The sequence below is a fragment of the Podarcis bocagei genome (assembly GCF_964188305.1).
Source record: "Podarcis bocagei genome assembly, chromosome: 8".
Taxonomy (NCBI): Eukaryota; Metazoa; Chordata; class Lepidosauria; order Squamata; family Lacertidae; genus Podarcis; species Podarcis bocagei.
The window spans coordinates 23,522,171-23,541,002 of NC_138133.1; the positions used below are offsets into that span (position 1 = coordinate 23,522,171).

Below are 18,832 nucleotides of genomic sequence, written 5' to 3' on the forward strand. Positions count from 1 at the left end.
TGCTTTTGCATAAGCTTCCTAACCATAAAACTGCACTCTTTCTAAGGACAACTGTAATAATGTCATCATGGAAGTTGATATACAGAAGATAACTCTTTGAACATTTATTTTTCTAACATAGGTCCACTTTTTAACTCAAGTATATACTTGAAATGCAAATAAAAGGTGGCATCTGAAGTTACTATGAACTAACATGCTGTATTTTATGTGACTCCCCCCTTTTGCTCTTTTTGTGTACATGTGTGTATGTTAACTGCCCATATTAAACTGTATGAATAATCTTCAGCATTGACCCACATTTAGTTCTGGTTTGAACACTGTCCATACACAGCAGGAATATGAACTTGTTATCTATGTAATAATAGTCCATCAGTTGAAACCATGGGTGGGCAGAAAGTAGGCAGTGGTCGCGTTCTTGACCACCTGATGCCTGCTGGTTGCTTGGATTCTTTCAAAGAATGCTAGATCAAATAGACTTGATTTAATCTAGCAAAAGGCTAACAATGTCCTTAAGCAAGAGTACATACTCAAGATCACTAGATACAAATTAATTATGCCATTAACAGTTAGGGATCCGAAAAATGCCCTCTAGTTTTATAAATTGAATACACATCAGTGGTCTGCAGGGATGCTAGTTTCTGTGTGGTGGGGGGGGTGTTTATCATGCAGAACTGAAGTCAGCCCACCCCTGGTTTAAACCAAGCAAGAGCAAGTCAACATTTTAGCTTTCTGTCAACATGCCTTTCCTCTGCACTTTAAAATCAAAATATACATATAAAATGAAAATTCTGGATCTCAAATCTTGGTTGTATCTGATTAAGTTACATCTTTTTCGCTATGTGAATCTCAAGCTTCTTTTTCGTTCATATTTGCTCATGTGTCATAAGCCATGATGGGGTTTTAAAGAACCCGGAATTTTAAAACTGAATTGATCTAGGCATCCTTTGTATTCTAATAGAGAATATATATTACACGACCCATAGAAAGTCTAGACAATATCTATCATATTATCATAGGGTTGCAGTAATGCTTCAACAAGTCAATGGTCTGTTTATTCATTTCTAAACAGCCGTATCAACTCGTATTTGATGCCCTTTCCTGGAGACTGAATTTTGGAAGCCCACTAGTTCTCACTGTGACTAACCATGGAACATTCCATGCTAACCACGAGAAGCTGGCTGGCTTTGTTAGATTTCCCCATTAGTTTGTCACTTTAACATTGAATATATTAAATAGATCAATAGCTTCTAGTTTGGAATTTGTAAAAACTCTTGTCGGTGCCTCAGTGAGTGCCACACATTCATGAATTATTTTTAGGTTGCCAGCAATATTAATTAATAAGACCTCTTACACACCCTTTACTATTAAGGCTCGGGGAAGGTTAGAAAAATAAAATATGCCACGATGAAACAAATAAAACAGTTCAGTATAGAAAGCAATTATAAACAAAGCAATACAGATATTTAAAAACAATTCCACACATCAAAACAGTTTAACATGGTTGCAAAACAGATGCAGACTGGGATAGGAAACAATCTAGTGCCAGGAGTTTGTGGAGCCATCACTTCATTTTCGCTTTTGAAAATAATAGCAGGTCCACTTCGAGTGGAAAGTTTAGAAGCCACTGTTGGAATGTACCGTATTTTTCGCTCTATAAGACGCACCAGACCATAAGACGCACATAGTTTTTGGAGGAGGAAAACAAGAAAAAATATATTCTGAATCTCAGAAGCCAGAACAGCAAGAGCGATCGCTGCGCAGTGAAAGCAGCAATCCCTCTTGCTGTTCTGGTTTCTGTGATAGCTGCGCAGCCTGCATTCGCTCCCTAAGACGCACACACATTTCCCCTTACTTTTTAGGAGGGAAAAAGTGAGTCTTATAGAGCAAAAAATACGGTAATTGTTAAAGACTTCTAGTGGTAGTACATCACTAGCACCTTACTATAAGTATTTCTACCCTGCCCTTCAGATAATGGAATGAACACCAGCTAGTCTGGAGCTCAGCCTATGCTTCCAAATGACATGCACTCCTTTTGTACTTACTGGTCACATGGAGTCAGTTGCATAAATCTTCCCTGAATGTGACATATCTCTCTCTCTCTCTCTCTCTCTCTCTCTCTCGCACACACACACACACACTTAGCTTACATACATGGGTAGAAGTCAAAAAAGACAACCAGAATGGTTGCCTAAGTCCATTTAAGTTGCAGTACTAATGGTCCGAATGCCGTCAGGTTTTTGTTCCTTTTTTAACAGCGCCACACTTCGTCTAGTTTCTGCCGCCTTGCTTGGGCCACTTGCGCTTTCATCATGCCTTCTGCACATTTGTATATAAATATTTTAAAGGGCACTTTTAGCTTAGTGGTATTTGCTTCTAATTTTGGTTTGCTTTTTGTGTTTTTCTTCCTCTTGGTTGTGCTGTTCTTCCCATGATACTGTGCTCACTCTTTCCGTGCATCACCTGTGATACCCCTCTGCTCTACCCACTCAGCTGTTGGTGAAGGGGGTACATGAAACTCTGGTAGCTCAGAGAGTTGTTCCTGCTCTCATTACTCTCTCCAGTGACCCTGAAATGTAAGTTTCCCGACTGTCTTGATACAACTAGCGTCCCTCTTCCAACGGGTCAAGAAATAAACCATCAGGGTATATATATGATAACGAAACCGTAGAACGTATTAAAAAACAAACAAACGGGCACTTACCTTGCTCTTTAGAAAAAAATCTCCTTCCAAAATAAAGTTGGTGAAATTAATGCAATAATTGGAAAACAAATGGTGCGACTTTAAAAGTCGCCACTCTTGGGTGCAGACAAGTGTAGGCAACTTTCATGTGCCAAGCGCCACCTTGTTGATGTTTGTTTCTTCAATGCTGAAGAGGGATGCTATTCTCACTAACACATTATTGCCAGTAAATGCTGAAGCATGAGCAGAGTCCTTAACAGTGTTAATGCCCTGTGTGGGTGACTAAACTCAGAAAGGCCAGTGAGTCTGCCTGCCCATCCTCAGTCACAGCTAACTTAGTTATCCTTCCAGTTTAAAATCATTTTTATTGCATGTTGACTGGTTTACAGCTGACTCTCCGAGGCATGAGTGAAGCCTTAGTTGACAAGCGGGTGGCTCCGGCCCTTGTTACCTTGTCCAGTGATCCTGAATTGTGAGTTTCTGAGTGTGACCTGTCTGTCTGTCTCGTTCCTTCCTTCCTTCCCCCCCACCCCACTTTGAGCATTTTGCTGGTCTGTAATTTTGTCATTGCTAGAACCTAATACATCTTCAAGTACTAACTTTGAAATTTCATTCATTTTCATTGAAATCTGCTTTAATCTTAAGGTTGAAGAACCCTTCTGCTTTGTTTCCTCTTAGCTCTGTAAGAATAGCCACAATTCCTGCTTTTGGTACCATCATGGAAACGGTCACCCAGAGAGAGGTAAGATGCCTGCATAATGTACTAGGGTAGCTGTTCACAGATATTGGCCACTAAACTCTGTATGGGCTATCATAACTTTTTTCAGATTAACAAAGATCCCATAATCTTAGAATGGTAGATAAAGGATGCTCAAAGTCTTTTTAAAGTGAACCACAGAGAAAAGAAACAATACAGAAGTCAGTCCCTGCCTGCAAGCTTGCAGTCTATTAGACAGAACACAGAAGAGGGATAGGGAGGGACAGGACTGTGAGCTAATTTAGGCACCAGTTCTGAGAAGTTGCATGCCTTGATTAATTAGAATGGATAGGCAGCTCTTGCTCATTTTGATCATGGACCCAGTGAACTGCTACAGAGCAGGCCTGCATATGTCCCATAAAACTGTTTCCCATTTCTTTTGATATATTGGAGCTCAGTGGAAGCAACCAGGCAGAAAGTAATAATAATGAGGGCATGGGTGTTGATTCAAAGCATTAATTTATTCAAATCATTATTTTTTAAAAAAGATAAATTTCAGGCATCATTCCCCTCCTTCTCCTCTCCCTGCCTGCCCCCTAAATTTGTTCTGGGAATTCCTCTAACCCCAAAACAATTTGGGAGAGGAAATTCTGTTGCACAAGCAGAAATCTTTGCACTAGCAGGAGCGCTTTGGTGGATACCATAGGTATATAATATATATAAGCGCTGTTAAAACCTTTCAATCTAATTATTGAAACTGAGTTTTGAGTGGTAAAAAATTTGTAGAGTTTGCATTCTTGTAATTTTAGCTTGTTCCTGATTTTCTAAAGAAAAATATTTGAGGAAATGCAACTAAGAATTTTGTACTGACTCATACTTATATTCAGAAGCTAAGTAAGTAGTAGTAAAGTAGATTAGAATTACTAGGCTAAAGTTCAGAACAGTCTACGGTTCAGTTCAATCTAATTAATATACTCGCATTTATAATGGGAATGTGATTTGAGAGCAGAAATTAAACAGTGAGCGCTCAAGACATCAGTCAGGATGGATATTCAAATGATCACAAATTTGAAGCCGAGGTGGCTGTATGAAAGCATTTATTGTTTATGGCACCAAAATACTAATTGCAAAAGAAAGCCCTGCAGCAGTGGGGGGAGCTCATATTATACACAGATGTCCTCAATGGAGTGTTTTTTCTACTTAGTTTTATTTTGTTTTGCTTATCTTTTACATAAAAGTATTCATAACTTCTGTTTCATTTCTTCTTAAGCTGCTGGAAAGGGTTAAAATGCAGCTGGCCTCTTTTCTGGAAGATCCGCAATACCAGGACCAACATTCTTTACACACAGAAATCATAAAAACCTTTGGAAGAGTTGGGCCAAACGCTGAGCCAAGATTTCGCGATGAATGTAAGTTGTCACGATGGAAAACAAACCTTGATTTTCTTGCAGTTCTGCAAATATTGTAGCTCATTCTTGTAAGTTGAAGTATTGATGATAAATTTCTTGTTGAAAATTTATTTTTCCAGTTGTTATTCCACACTTGCATAAACTCGCCTTGGTCAATAACCAACAGTCTGCAGATTCAAAAAGATTGGATATTGCTACTCATCTCTTTGAAGCCTACAGCGCTCTCTCCTGTTGTTGTATCCTTGTTTGGTTTTGAATATCGCAACAAGTCATTTAAAAGACTGCTCCATCGTGCTTTGGTAATGAATCCATTTGCACGGAACTCTGAAAATATTGCAGCTAGAAAATCCAACCCTGTAGAAATCCGCAGTAGCAGTTCATCAGAATCTCTTCCTCTTCCTTTCCGCTTCTGCCCTGGGGGGTCACCAGGTTTTCTAGAGAAGGAAAGAGGAAGCACCAGTGACAGAAGCTCTCCATAGTAGAGGAAGGGAAAGAGTTAGTGGTATGACATGGGCACTTTGCAGGAGAGACAAGGAATGCTTAAGAACTAGGGTGCTAGAACAAATAGGAAGCAGTAGGAAGACTAGGCAGTAATGATTTCCCTATCACATATTGTGTGCCAAGCGCTTAATTATTTCTCTACTATGAGAATATATTTAATGAATACAGTCGTACCTTGGCAGTCGAACGGAATCCATTCCGGAAGTCCATTCAACTTCCAAAACCAATTGGGAACCAGCCAGACATTTGGCTTCTGAAAATCGTTCAAAAACCAGAACACTCACTTTCAGGTTTCAATCGTTTGAGATCCAAGGTACGACTGTATTTAAAAATATGCACTGGGAAGACATCAACATGAAGTGTGATATAAAGAAGATGTCATTATAAATGTTTGAAAAAATTCTGTTCTTGTCACTATTTGCTCTCCTCGTGTCTTGACTGTTATCAAGTCCTCCTGAAACTATTTGGACACTGGAAATCCATTGTGTTTGACAGTAACCATTTTCAGTCTTTCTTTGTGTTTACCACAAGGAGACAATATACTGGCATTGAGAGAGTTAACCCTTTGAAAGGAAAACTCAGAAATTAATGTGCAAAAATCATTATACTCTTTGTCTTCTAATTTTGACTGGGGCAGGTGATGGCAAGCCAGTAATTTTATGTTGGACCTTAACTGTTTGTCTTCTAGTTATTTCAGAGGATTTAATGGTCAATCACTTTTTACCTGGACTCAGGTGTTTACGAAATGACATGGAATCTCTCTCACCAGAACATGAGGTAAGTAATTGAAGCTGCCATTCTTGCACAGCTGAGTTTTGAATGGCAAAAGAAATCTGTTGATTCATCATTCCATATTAAATAGCCAACAAAAGTAAAAATACTTTCCATCCTGTAGTCTACATGCTCTAATACAAGGAGGCCCAACCTAATGATGTAAAACCTGCATATTTTCTCTTATCCCTTCCCCATCAATACAAAATCTGTACCCAAAGACTTTTTTAGTGCAGGGCCAACGTAGTCGGGACCATAGTGAGAGTTGCAAAAGGCCAACAGGAAAGATAATACCTAAAGTTCCTCACGTTTAATTTATAATTGCTGCCATCTATGAATCACTCCTTCTAATAGTGAAATCAAGCAGTGCCAACATGAATGGAGTAAAAGGGAGCCTCTGAGCAAACAAGACAAGATACCAGCATTGCTTGGGAGAACACAAAGCTTTGGAGAAATACTGTACACCAAATTTTTAATGAGAAAAGCCTGTGAGGGCAAAAAACTCCAAAAGCAGTGCAGTGAGGACTGAGCATGCTCAGTGGCCACAGAATGTTGAGTACAGGCAGTAGTGACCATTTTGCATGCATTCAATTGGTGCGTGACTGTCTGTGTGAAGGTCCTTTTGGACCTGGAAGAGGACAGAATGGGGATACGGCAGGACAGTGTGGGCTTATGTGTACTCCATCGACACACACGGGGGCTAGGAACGCAACCCCTGCACAAATCGGGGGTTGCCTATATTTACTGGAAGGGGAAAATGCCAGGAAATTGGAGCTGTTAAGGAGCATACTGGTTGCCAGTTAAGTACCTGAAATACAGTATGGCAGCTTCAGTTGCACAGACACCGTGTGTCTATTCCAATGAACATACAAATCTGAGTCTTAGTTCCATCACTTTGCCACTAATAGTCTCCCAGCTCCAAGGTAGTGTTGAAGCTGGAACTAACCACAGGATAGGATACCATACAATACCATATCAATATTGTCTAAATAACACCCATAGGGAGTTGACTCTCAACAGCTCTTATTCCTGGCCTTTGGGTGCTTGAGTGAACAAGGAAAGCAATTAACCGTATTTACATATGTAATGTGTACCTTTTTTTGACCAAATAACGTCACGAAAATTAGGGTGTGCATTAGATTTGATGGCGCTGGCAAATACTTTTTTGGTTTCAAGATTTTGAAAATTGAGGTGCACATTAGATTCGATGGCATATTAGATTCGCGTAAATACAGCAATACAGCTTGTTAAACCAAAAGGATTTCTTTGTTAATTGAATAGACTTTTATCTGACCAAACAATGCCATTCTATGTGTTGGGAGTTTGGGGGGGGGCTCATTACGCACACATGCACAAAGCTGTTGCCCATGAAACAGTTTCAAAGTTGGAAATAGTTTCTTGATATAAAAAGGGTTCTATGTCCCTGCACTAGGTCAGCAATCACACCACAGGACCACATGAAACCATGAGGTGGGACACCCATTAAACACTTCTGACATTATGGAGCGCAGCCTAGGCATGTTGAATCCCACAACTGGAGTTGTACTGCTCATGACCTAGCAAATCTGGCACCAAAGGTGCACAGTTGCATTGGTAAAGCGCACAAGGGCATGACGCAGAAGTTAAATCCGTCTGCACAACAAACCAGTGAGGGCACAATGTATATGCCACATCTACAGGAAAGGAAAACATCTCTCACCATCAACAGAACAGTCTCTCTCTGCTCCATAGCAACAGCCGAAAACATGCCACCCACATTATTCTGGAAAACAAAATACCACAGGCAGAGGAGGAGAAATGGGAATGGAACACACTCCCTCAAGCAGCCGTCATAGCATGCTTGCAACAGATCAGGCACAAAATTTGGAGCGGTTGCAGCATGTAAGCATATGCCATCACTCTTCTCTTTTTAAAAGAAGAAAGATGCACGATTGCAGAATTACTAGGGTCCTCAGAGCTGGTTACAATGCTACAGTGGCCTGGTGTGGATGATCACTCAAGGCTTCATCAGGGCCCAGTGCTCCTCCTTCCCCTCCCCTTACATGCCACTTCATAGCTTAGTTTCTGGCTTCTGTTAAGTCAGATTCCCCTGTTGCTTCTGAACCAAAGAGCTCTGGCTTAATATGAATTAAGCCAGGATTAGATCCTGAGCAGAAGAAAAGTGGGATAAATGATTTCAGCAAATGGTTTTGAATAAACAAACACAAATTTATTGAGGGATAACATAGAAGATAGATAATATAAGGGTGTATACAGTTTTATAATATGCAGAAGTTAACATTGGATGAGAAATCAGAGGGAGGGAGGGAGGGTTTGTTAGGGAGGTGGGAGAGGAAATATGGGGGGGAATAAGGAAGATGATTTGTTTTGATAATTTGCTATGCTGAAATTGTTAATAAAAAATGATTTCAGTAAATGCCTTTAATCAGCTTGGTAGGTGCTAATATTACCCATACATTTACAACAAGAGGTTTAGTCTCAGACCATAGCCTGGTTCCGTATCTGAGGCAGAGCTTACACTTTGCAAAGAGGCAATAAAAGGGGGAAATAAGAGTAATCCATTGCTCTCCCTCATAGTGCGTTCTGAGAGCCCCGCATTCCAGGACTTCAGTGAGCTGTACTTGACAGTAGGAAAGTTGCTTGGACTTCCTATTTTGGAGAGTGCACAGCCTCCGTGAATGCACTCAATCTGGGCTTTGTAGCGGATACTCGCAGCTTATACATATATTTCTCAGAAGGCTAATGATACACATAAAGCTGATTGACTGTGTTAAAGAGCAGCTGCAGAAAAAGCATGCATTGGACTCCCACTCAGGCATCTGTAGCTTTAGCAACGTAGCCACAATCTGTTTCTTCACACCATGCCCCAGAGCTTTTTTATTATTATTGCATAGAACTTGCATTTCACCGTAGCTTTAGTGTTTCTCTATTCATATATTCAACTAAGAGTCCAGAAATCAAAAATGCACATGCATGTATGTGGAGGCAAGACCTTTGCTGGCTGTCATTTTAAAAACGAGGTTCTGCATTTCAGCTATCCATTTAAAAGGAACTGAATAAGATTCAGATGCTTTGTGGATCTACAGAGGAGTAGGTAACCCTTCTGTCAGATTCCTATCTCTCTGGTCCTGCTTTCATTTTGATGTGCCCCGAATCTAAAGATATATAGGGCATAGATCAGGGGTTTGCAAACTTTTTTCAGCAGGGGGCTGGTCCACTGTCTCTCAGACCTTGTGGGGGGCCGGACTATTTTTGGGGGGGAGGGGGAATGATGCAAGAGCACCACGAGCTCTGGTGGCTGCTTACCTGTGTCTTGCGAGCGGCGGCAGGACAATGAGCGGCGCACGAAAGGGCTCTGGAGAGGGGCTGCTTAAAATGGCGGCCACTCGAGTGCTGCTGCTCCTGGCACCCACAAAGCCCAGCCCCCTTCCTCCTCTAGGCAGGGTGGGGAGAAGCCAGGAGGAGGGAGGGAGGAGGCGCCGCCATGAGAGGGAGAGGAAAAGAACATGTACGCTGGCGATTCATGCGGCGATTCCTGGATCTTCCATGGGCCAGATCCAGAAGGCAATTTGGCTTGATCTGGCCCACGGGCCTTAGTTTGCCGACCCATGGCATAGATTAATCCCTGTTGAACACACTAGCCTCAGACTGGCCCACCAACTCACTTCAGCTACAGCATGGGCAATGCCTGAGCCAGAAATAGTCAGTGACTACTTGTTAGCTTAAATGAATGAATAACGCTTAAAATTAGTAGCGGATAACCATGTTGTTCCATAGGAGTTGGAATTAAAAACATACAGTAGGGCAATAGCTTTATTAGGAATCAACCGGAATATCACAGGATAGTGAGCAAACTAAAGTTAAACAAACCAAATAACCAGGATGCACGCTGAGCTTCCTTTAGGCATGCCAGGTTCTGAGATCTTTGTTCTAGCTGTTCACTCCCTGCTTTAGTACAGAAGGGTATTTGTTCCTGTTCGTGTTTTTCCTCAGAATGGAATGATACATATATGTGTACATATTAATGCCAGAGTTTCCATGACACAGTATCTCTAAGTGAAATAGTGTATCACAGTTAAACCTCACTAGCTGTGATCACAAAGTAAAAGGTATATTAAGACACTCTTTCAGTGATTTGACTTTCAGTGATTTGACTTTGATGTGCATACAAACACTGCAGTCTTCAAATATTACTTAAAATGTGAGGTAAGTAAAAGTTTTATCGCTTATCTGGTTTCCCCTTCATTCACAGAACATATATAGTCATTACCCAGAAGTATATTTAAAACAGTGTATGTTCAAACTGCAACATTGTTCTGCCTTTTGTCCTAGGTTATTTTAAGCTCCATGATAAAGGAGTGTGAACAGAAAGTGGAAAATAGGAGTGTCCAAGAACCGCAAGGGTAAGGCATTGGTTTATCACAAGTTAGCATCTTTCTTCATTGTGTAAACAACAGTAATCAATTGTAACTAGGTTGAAATACCAGATTTTCGGCCTGGGCAAGTTTGCTTTTATTTTAAAATAAAGCACCAACAGCACTTCTGCTACTTTCTGCAAAAGTCCAGCAGGAATGATTAGAAACCACACTTGCTTCCTTCTTCATGTAGGAAATGAGAGGCAGTTCCTTTTCCTTCCTGTTTTGGTTTTTGCAAAAGCCAGCAGGGAAATGCAGTGGGGCACTTTCTCCAAAAGCCCAACTCATTTTTATTTTTCTAAAAAATCCTTATCTGAAAATGGGCAGGGCAGGAAAGGTAAGGTGGTTTTGCACCCAAATTGGGGCTTTTGCAGAAAGCGTCACCTGGGTCTTGCTTCCTATTGCAGCAGCCGAGTGTGACAAGAAGAAACTTCTTTTATTCTCTGTCCTACATGTGGAAAAGAAGCTGTAGGTTTTTTCACTGTTACGTTTTTCTTGCTGGAGGCAGCAATAAAACAAAGATGGCACTTCTTACTGAAGCTCAACTCATGATGGGAACAAAACCAAGAGCAGTATTCAGTGAATGCTACCCATGAGCACAAAGATTTCTCCTTGCACAACAGGCCTTTCCCCCCCCTCCTCCCCCTGCATGCATGACTTCCGCCCTACCCAAATGTGCTCCAGAGGCTTGGGGGAACCTCTATAACAAATTTAGGGGGCATGCAAGGAGGGGTGCGAACGTTCCATTGTGCAAGCAGAAATGCTTGTACTGACTGAATGTTCACTTAGCGCTGTGGTCTAAACCACTGAGCCTCTTGGGCTTCCGATCAGAAAGTCGGCGGTTCGAATCGGTGCGACGGTGGTGAGCTCTCGTTGCTCTGTCCCAGCTCCTGCCAACCTAGCAGTTTGAAAGCACACCAGTACAAGTAGATAAATAGCTACCGCTGCGACGGGAAGGTAAATGACATTTCCGTGCGTTCTGGTTTCCGTCAGAAGCGATTTAGTCATGCTGGCCGCATAACCTGAAAAACTGTCTGTGGACAAATGCTGGCTCCCTCGGCCTGAAAGCAAGATGAGCACCGCACCCTATAATTGCCCTTGACTGGACTTAACTGTCCATGGGTCCTTTACCTTTTATCTTGCAAACCCATATCTTTCATCTATAGATATAAGAGAAGGAAGGACAGGTGACTCCCATCCTTTCTTCATTACCTTGCTGCTTCTGCCTTCTGGAAAATCCCAATTGAAGGGAAAGAGACAACCCAATCTTTTCTTTGTGGAGAGCTGGGGGTGCAGGGAGGGGGGGAATTATTCCTCTCCTTTTTCACTGGGATAGTGTAAGAAGACAGCAAAAGGGAGGGCTACTTGTACCTTTCTCAGAATCCATCACGAGGGCAAACTTGGGGGAAATCCCAAGAATCAGGCCTAGGCTAAGACAACTAGCTTCTTTGATAAGTGGAAATGATTATGATATTGGGCAACAGCTGACTGTTGTAGCATCCTGCAAAGATCTATACATATAAACATATTTCCACACAAACAGCTTTATTGTTGGATTGAATGGCCTTTTCCCCGACAAACCAAATTAATTAAATTTCTAATTACCTTGCCATTATTACGTTAATGGGGCTGCGACACTTAAAATTTAGGTAGCTGGAAATAAAAATTAATGGTTCAATTTAAATTTTAACTCCCACTAGCATAACAGGGATATTCAGTATGGAAGGAAAGGTTTTGTTTTTCACCTTCCCCCCAACTCTTTTAAATAGCACCTGGAATGGAAACAAAAATTCCAAGTATATTTGCACTTCAAACCACTTGTTTCTTCTTTTTTTAATCTTCTGACTCCATGCGTATTTTTGCTTCCCTCCTTTTTCTCTTAGCCTGGGTTCGAGGACAGGCAGGTGCACTTAAGATCATGGGCTGCCAGCTGTCTTAACTTTGAGGAGGTTTAGTTGGTGGGTGGGGTTTTGCTTGATACTTGCTCAGAGTTTTGAAAGCCATTGTTTTAAATGGTTTTACTTTTTAACACCAGCCTCTTGAACTTACTTATAGGACCCGTGGAGCTACCTTAAACCAGGTCAGGTTCTCGGTCCCTCTAACCGCATACTGTTCTGTTTGGCAGCAGGGTTCTGTAGCTGTGTCATCTCAGGTAGTTTTCACTGATGGGTTAACTCACTTTTCCTTTCACTCCCCCTTAGCTCTATGTCAATTGCATCAAGCCTCGTGAGTGAAGACACAAAGACCAAGTTTCTGAACAAAATGGGCCAGTTGACCACTTCAGGTGCCATGCTGGCCAACGTATTCCAGAGGAAGAAATGAATGAGAAAAGGAAGTCCTTGTAAACACTGAAGAGACCTCATTTAAGACTGGTTCCTTGTACTTGAAGTACTTGCCTTTTTATTTCCCCGTCTTACGTTCTTGTAGCATAATTTTACTCTAACCAACAAAGATATTTGCACTGCTCTTGAATATTGCTACGTATCTGTTAATTTGGGGTTAAATGTGGTTGATTATAAAACTAAATTAAGTCTGTATCAAGTCCCTGTTCTGTGTTCTCGTCTTTCCAGCATATATATATATGGTGTATATAATGGGGTTGTTTTTTTATTTCCTGATGGGTTCTCGGCTGATATCTGTATTATACATCAAACTGTTATGGTGGTACTTAAAATAATGTAAATCTGAAGTCACGGTCATGAAGTAATAAAAGTGGAGATTACTTATGTATTTAAGTTATAAGAAGATAATGCAGAATTTTTTAATGTTTCTAAAATGAAAGGCAAGAGCCACCAGCACAAGTCTGATTCCTGGATTGTTTTTTGTAAGATTGTATATTTGAATTAAAGAGTTAGAGATTATAATGTATAACAGAACTGCTTGCACTACAAGTCTCAAAAGAGGACCAGATTATTCTAGAACTGATGGATAAACCAAATTTTTGAGATAAATCTTGTGCACGTATTGGCATTTTTTAATGTGTGTGAAGCAGCTTCGTTATTAGCTGCCCTGCTTTATACAGCACATCCCAATGAGCAGAGGCAGGAGGTGGGTGGGAAATTTTATTCCAGTGCAGTCCTAATCATGTTTACTGATTTCAATGGGGCTTCCTTCCAGCACAGAGTGTGTATAGTATTGCAGCATGAAGTGCGATGCTGCCATGCGAAAACATTTTATCCGCATAGATGCTCCCCACAGCAGTGCTATGCTTCCCCCCTACGTGTCACCCTACAAATGTACAGTGTCTACGTGCCAGAGCAACACCTGCCTTGGCTACTGATGCCGTGTGTGCTATGGACATAAGCTGAGCAGGGCATGGGGTCAGCACCTTCTCCAGTGGGATGCTAGATGTGTCGAGTGGCTACACGGACATGTCCTTTTTCCCTTGGCTAGTATCTCGTTTAAGTCAGGCCTGAGGGTTTGCAGGGCGGCAGCATTCAAAGAGCACATTGTATTTGATCCACGACGTACTACATAGCAGCACTCCAGCGACTAAAAGCAATAACTTGTTTCGCCTTCGACACCAATTAAGTTGTGAGGTTGTTGATTCAATGTAACTTTAAAGGGCCTTTTGAATTATGTAAATTTAATGTAGACAATGTACGGCGTGGTTTCTATCCCAGTAGCCGCCCCTGTGCTAAGGAGTGGTTCGTGGATCGAGCAAAGCCTTCCATCAGCTGGAACGGGAATCAAGCTGACCTTCGGTGATTTCTCTGGCCGTGCCGGAGGACCTCCCACCCCTTCTAGCACAGATTTTGGATGGGGATTTGCCAACGATTGCCTTGATTCCTTCTCCACTGACTAAACACTCCATGGGATCAAGGAGCCTTCTGTCAACACAATGGGACCCAACCCTGTATATTTCTTGAGAACTGTTATCAGTAATTTTTAATGCTGACTTCTACCACAGTTTTCATCACTGAGTATGTAACAGTTGCCTCACCCTTGCAGCATACTTGTGCAGTAAATTGGGCCAGCAGCCAGATTTGTCTGAGGCCTCACAGGGTTTCATGGCTGTGTGGAGATGTGCTCTGAATGCAAAACTGTCGCCACTGCATCTTTCTCTTCTTAAAGCTCCGGCATGCTTCTTTACAGAGCTACAAAGATAGAGGTAAACATTCCGTTTAAATATTGCTGTGTTATGTAAACTCTGTTTTTGCGAAATGGGAAAGGGGTGTTAAACTTGATTGGTGTCGGTGGGCGCAGGCCCAGTTCCTCTGCTATTTCTTTGCAAAGAGACGGCTGTACTGATAGCACTCTATATGTAGGAGTCACTAGCCCAAGAATCTCACTCTGGCATTAAGCCTAGCAAATGCATCAAGCCTTGCCAAGCCCCGGTCACATCCCCTGCATGTTCTGCAATAAGAAATGTGGAGACTGTTTGGTGGAAGATCTGTGAGACCAGTAGCTTCAGCAATCACTGCAATTCCTGTTCAGATGACTGGCAAAGAGAGTGAAGGGGGCACCAGCTTTAGGCCTCCCAGAGCTCCTATTGTATCCGACTGGGTGGGGGCAGTATGTTTATCTTTTCAGATACCTGTCATATCTGTAACAAAGGACCTGTTTTGCAGACGCCGCAGCTTTCATTTTTTGAATTGTATACACTGACATTTTTAACAATTCCCTATCTTGGTTACTGCCAGGTGTGCTGATTCTGTTGCAAGTTGTTGTCTTAACAGACTACCTGATTATGAATTGTTGGAGACATTCCTGAGGAATTGGAAGTGGCTGTGTCTCTTGTCCTTTCTTGAGTTAAATAAAATGTTTTGCATACCTCTTTTGTATGTCTGTTTAAGGATTTCCAGGTAACCTGTTTAGTTTTGGTTAAAATGATTTCCGTGATTCATACTTGATCTAACATACAGTATCGTGCTTTATACAGCTTAGCTCGTTGAACTTGATACCACTTCTGTATTTTTGATGAATGCGATCAATTAACTTGTGCAACACACCCTTGAAGCACTTCCTTCATGGGTGCTAATTGTCCAATCCCATTAACTAAAGCCCTCTTAACTGTTCAACTGCTGTCCTGCAGTAAAAACCATATACAGATTACTATCATGCTCATTCATGGCAGCATCTTCTGCACTGCAAATAATTTTGGTCAGCTAGTAATATTTCTGCTGTCAGATGAACGCTTGCTGTATTAGGCAAAATATTGCAGACATTCTCAGTCCTAAAGTCTTCCAGCAATTGGCAGGATTGTAGCAAACAGGATCTTATACCCCAGAAAAATGAGCTCTGTGTATATACATTTTAATATGTGTGTCTAGCGTTAAGCTCATGGCCTAGTTTATCACACTGGTCAGGGAGGTCTTGAAAATTGCACATACTGTTTACAGGGATGCATAATTAAATCAAAAATAATGCTTGATTGAAAACAACAGGGGTAGTAAAGAGTGAAGCACACGCAGCATTACAAAGGTGGTGGACTAAACCCGTAAAGCTTGCATCAGAGCATCACCCCGTGCATGCAGTCTCATTCATTTTTAAAGAAAGTGCATTCTCCTCCCCGGTAGTTCCTGCATTGTCTTAACTTACTGACAGTGACCTGGAATGAAGCTGTAGTCCTACCAACTAATACCCCAGTAAAAATGGCCAGGGGTTGAGATGCAGACATTCTCTTGGAGTTAGAAAACAAGGTGTGGGGTCTTCAAGTGGGATAAAATAGGTAGTTTTCTTTCTTTCTCCAGAATCTTGGCTGCTCTCTTCTCCAGCCTTCACATTTTGCTTCTTGGCGTTCCATCATTTTTTGAAGGGAACAACTTGATGTTTGTGGAAGATCCCACAGCTGTGAATAAGCTCACACACATTTGTTTTCAATGTTTTTTCTCAATAGAGATGTGGCAGGCAGTCATCAAGCAAAGGGTAAGACAAGAAGATGGTCTTGGGCAGGCATAATGCTCAAGAAGTGGGGCCTGGTATGCTTTGAACCATTTGTTATGATGTTTTACTCTTAACAGCTAGGCAGAAGAAAGAACTTTGGTTGATTTGCTTTTTTGAGACCCAATTGACTAGCCAGTTGCACCAGCCAGTATTATTTTATATAAGTATTAATAAGACATAAGCCCTGTCTTCTTTAGCATCTGGTCACCCTAGATCAAAGAGGAGATAGACATGTACAATAAAAAAGTGAGCCTCATATTAGGGGCTAATGGTGGGTCCAAGGTCTGGAGCAATTGTACTGTACTGTAATAGCTATCACCAAGTTACCATTAGGTGGTGCATAATTGGAAGTTTGCAGTGGCATGGCACACATAAGAGAACCTAGGAAACTGCCTTGTGCTGAGGAAGATCATTTTCAAAGATCAGTACTTTGTGACAGCAGTTCTCCAGGATTTCAGCCATAATATTTCCTGGGGCCTAGGAGAATCAATCTGCCAAACTGGAATCTTAACACGCAAAGTATACTCCAGAAAATGGCTGCAATTGAAAGGAGTTTGCTTGTATACTGGACCATATCTGGCTTTTATGCAGCTTCCTTTTACGAAAAAGGAGTAGCTACATAGACTAAATAGTAGTATGAAAATTAAAATACTGACTCGGAGGAAGAAATAAAACCTGCTAGCACAAGTGAACTTTCTCAGCGTTAAAGCCACTTTTTTAAAAAGGCCAAAAGCCAAGGATATTGAAACTTGGAGCAGAGTCTTAACGAGCTCTGGTTAATGATTAATAATCTAAACATTTATGTTCAGAAACAGGTTGCAATCTGGGTGTTCTAAGTGGAATGTTACCTATCATATGCCATATTGAGTTGTGCCATTTTCTTAGAGCAAATATTCAGTAACTGAGTTGCAAGAACAATTCTTACATCTCTAGAATGCTCTTAACATTCATTTTCCTGCTGAACTTTCCATAGCTGTAGCAGAAATTAAAGATTATCTAGTCGTTTTAAATTAAGCAGCGATTTGTGTGTGTGTGTGTGTTTAAGGATTCAGTACAGGCAGCTCCCCTTTTACATGCGTGTAGCCCACCCTGTTCCCTTGTGGTGCCAAAAATCGTGCAAATGTCAACTGCACACAAGTGGGGAGTTGCCTGTACTCTGTGCTATTTTTCTAGAAAAAGAGGAGCCAGAACTCACCATGAGCGCCTCCCTTATTCTCTTATAATAGCGATGGCACCCACCTGAGAGGTGCCGGAACTGAGTTCCGGCTGAAAAACCCTGCCTGTGTGTTGTTAGCATTGTGGGGGAAACATAATTTTCTAGCAGAAGCAACATTGATTTCATACGTTTTCTTACAAGACAGATTATCAGGATGGTGTGTGGGCTTTCTGGCCAGTGCTTGGCTGCAAGAGATTTAACATCCCTGCCAAAGTTAGCAGGCACCAATCCCGACACCTTCACAACCCTTCCTGGCTCAGATAGAGCAAAGAGAGAGAGAGAGCGCTGCTTGTCATTGCCATACTAATGCTCCCGTGCTGCAAATCCCCAGATGGCAGCTCCCAGCAGTTTCATGTAGATATTAAGAAGCATAAGTAATAGAATGGACCTTTGTGAGACCCAATAGCCCAAAAGCCATGGAAGAAGAAGAAGAGTTTGTATTTGATATCCTGCTTTATCACTACCCTAATGAGTCTCAAAGCAGCTAACATTCTCCTTTCCCTTCCTCCCCCACAACAAACACTCTGTGAGGTGAGTGGGGCTGAGAGACTTCAAAGAAGTGTGACTAGCCCAAGGTCACCCAGCAGCTGCAGGTGGAGGAGCGGGGAAGCAAACTCGGTTCACCAGATTACAAGACTACCGCTCTTCACCACTACACCACACTGGAACCAAACAACCATGGTGCTACTTTCTGGTAGCAAACCTGCAGATAGGAATAGTACCCCGGTACCTCCAACTCCTATCTCCCCAAGTCACTCCAGAAGAACACCATAGTCTATAGCGCCAAAAGCCACTGAGAAGTTGAGATCCTGCAGGACTGCACTCTCCCGTGTCTTGCACCCAACAGAGTTTATCAATCAAGAGTGACTAATGCTGTTACATTGCCCAAACTGGGCCTGAAACCCGACTGGAATGGATCTGCACGGTTATGCTGAAGACGGAATTACAAATTTATAGTCTGAGTCAGGCATGAGTAAATAACGTCCTTGCTGTTACAGAATTGTCTGCACTACTAAAAAGGGGAAGAGGAGACTTAGCATTGTTCCAGCTATGCAGTAAGCGGTGCCGATAACAGCACTGGAGGAAGAGATCTTGCCTCCTTCAAGATCCATGCACAAAACAGACTGGTTGACCCCAGAAATACAAGCAAAGCAAGCATAAGGCCTTTACCTGAATATCAGCATCCAAGTGCTTGTTGCAAGTGAAGAGGATGCAATGTTTACGTGTGCAAGGTGGGGTCTTCTTCAGTCTCCATCT

General features: G+C 41.8%; 1 protein-coding gene across 5 annotated transcripts in view; it reads left to right on the plus strand.

The window, feature by feature from the left end:
• Positions 1-15,246, plus strand: part of RELCH (RAB11 binding and LisH domain, coiled-coil and HEAT repeat containing) — a 63,681-nt gene extending 48,435 nt beyond the window's left edge. For 3 of the 5 annotated variants that reach the window (XM_081206181.1, XM_081206183.1, XM_081206184.1), the window contains 7 exons: positions 2,491-2,573; positions 3,359-3,422; positions 4,648-4,786; positions 4,906-5,022; positions 5,976-6,064; positions 10,391-10,461; positions 12,675-15,246. In XM_081206181.1, coding sequence (XP_081062307.1) covers positions 2,491-2,573; positions 3,359-3,422; positions 4,648-4,786; positions 4,906-5,022; positions 5,976-6,064; positions 10,391-10,461; positions 12,675-12,795 — 684 coding nt within the window. In that variant the 3' untranslated portion in view covers positions 12,796-15,246. Of the gene's footprint in view, positions 1-2,490; positions 2,574-3,069; positions 3,153-3,358; positions 3,423-4,647; positions 4,787-4,905; positions 5,023-5,975; positions 6,065-10,390; positions 10,462-12,674 lie in introns of those variants that run through there. The other 2 variants (XM_081206182.1, XR_014011038.1) reach the window with 2 other exon arrangements.
• The last annotated feature ends 3,586 nt before the right edge of the window (positions 15,247-18,832 follow it).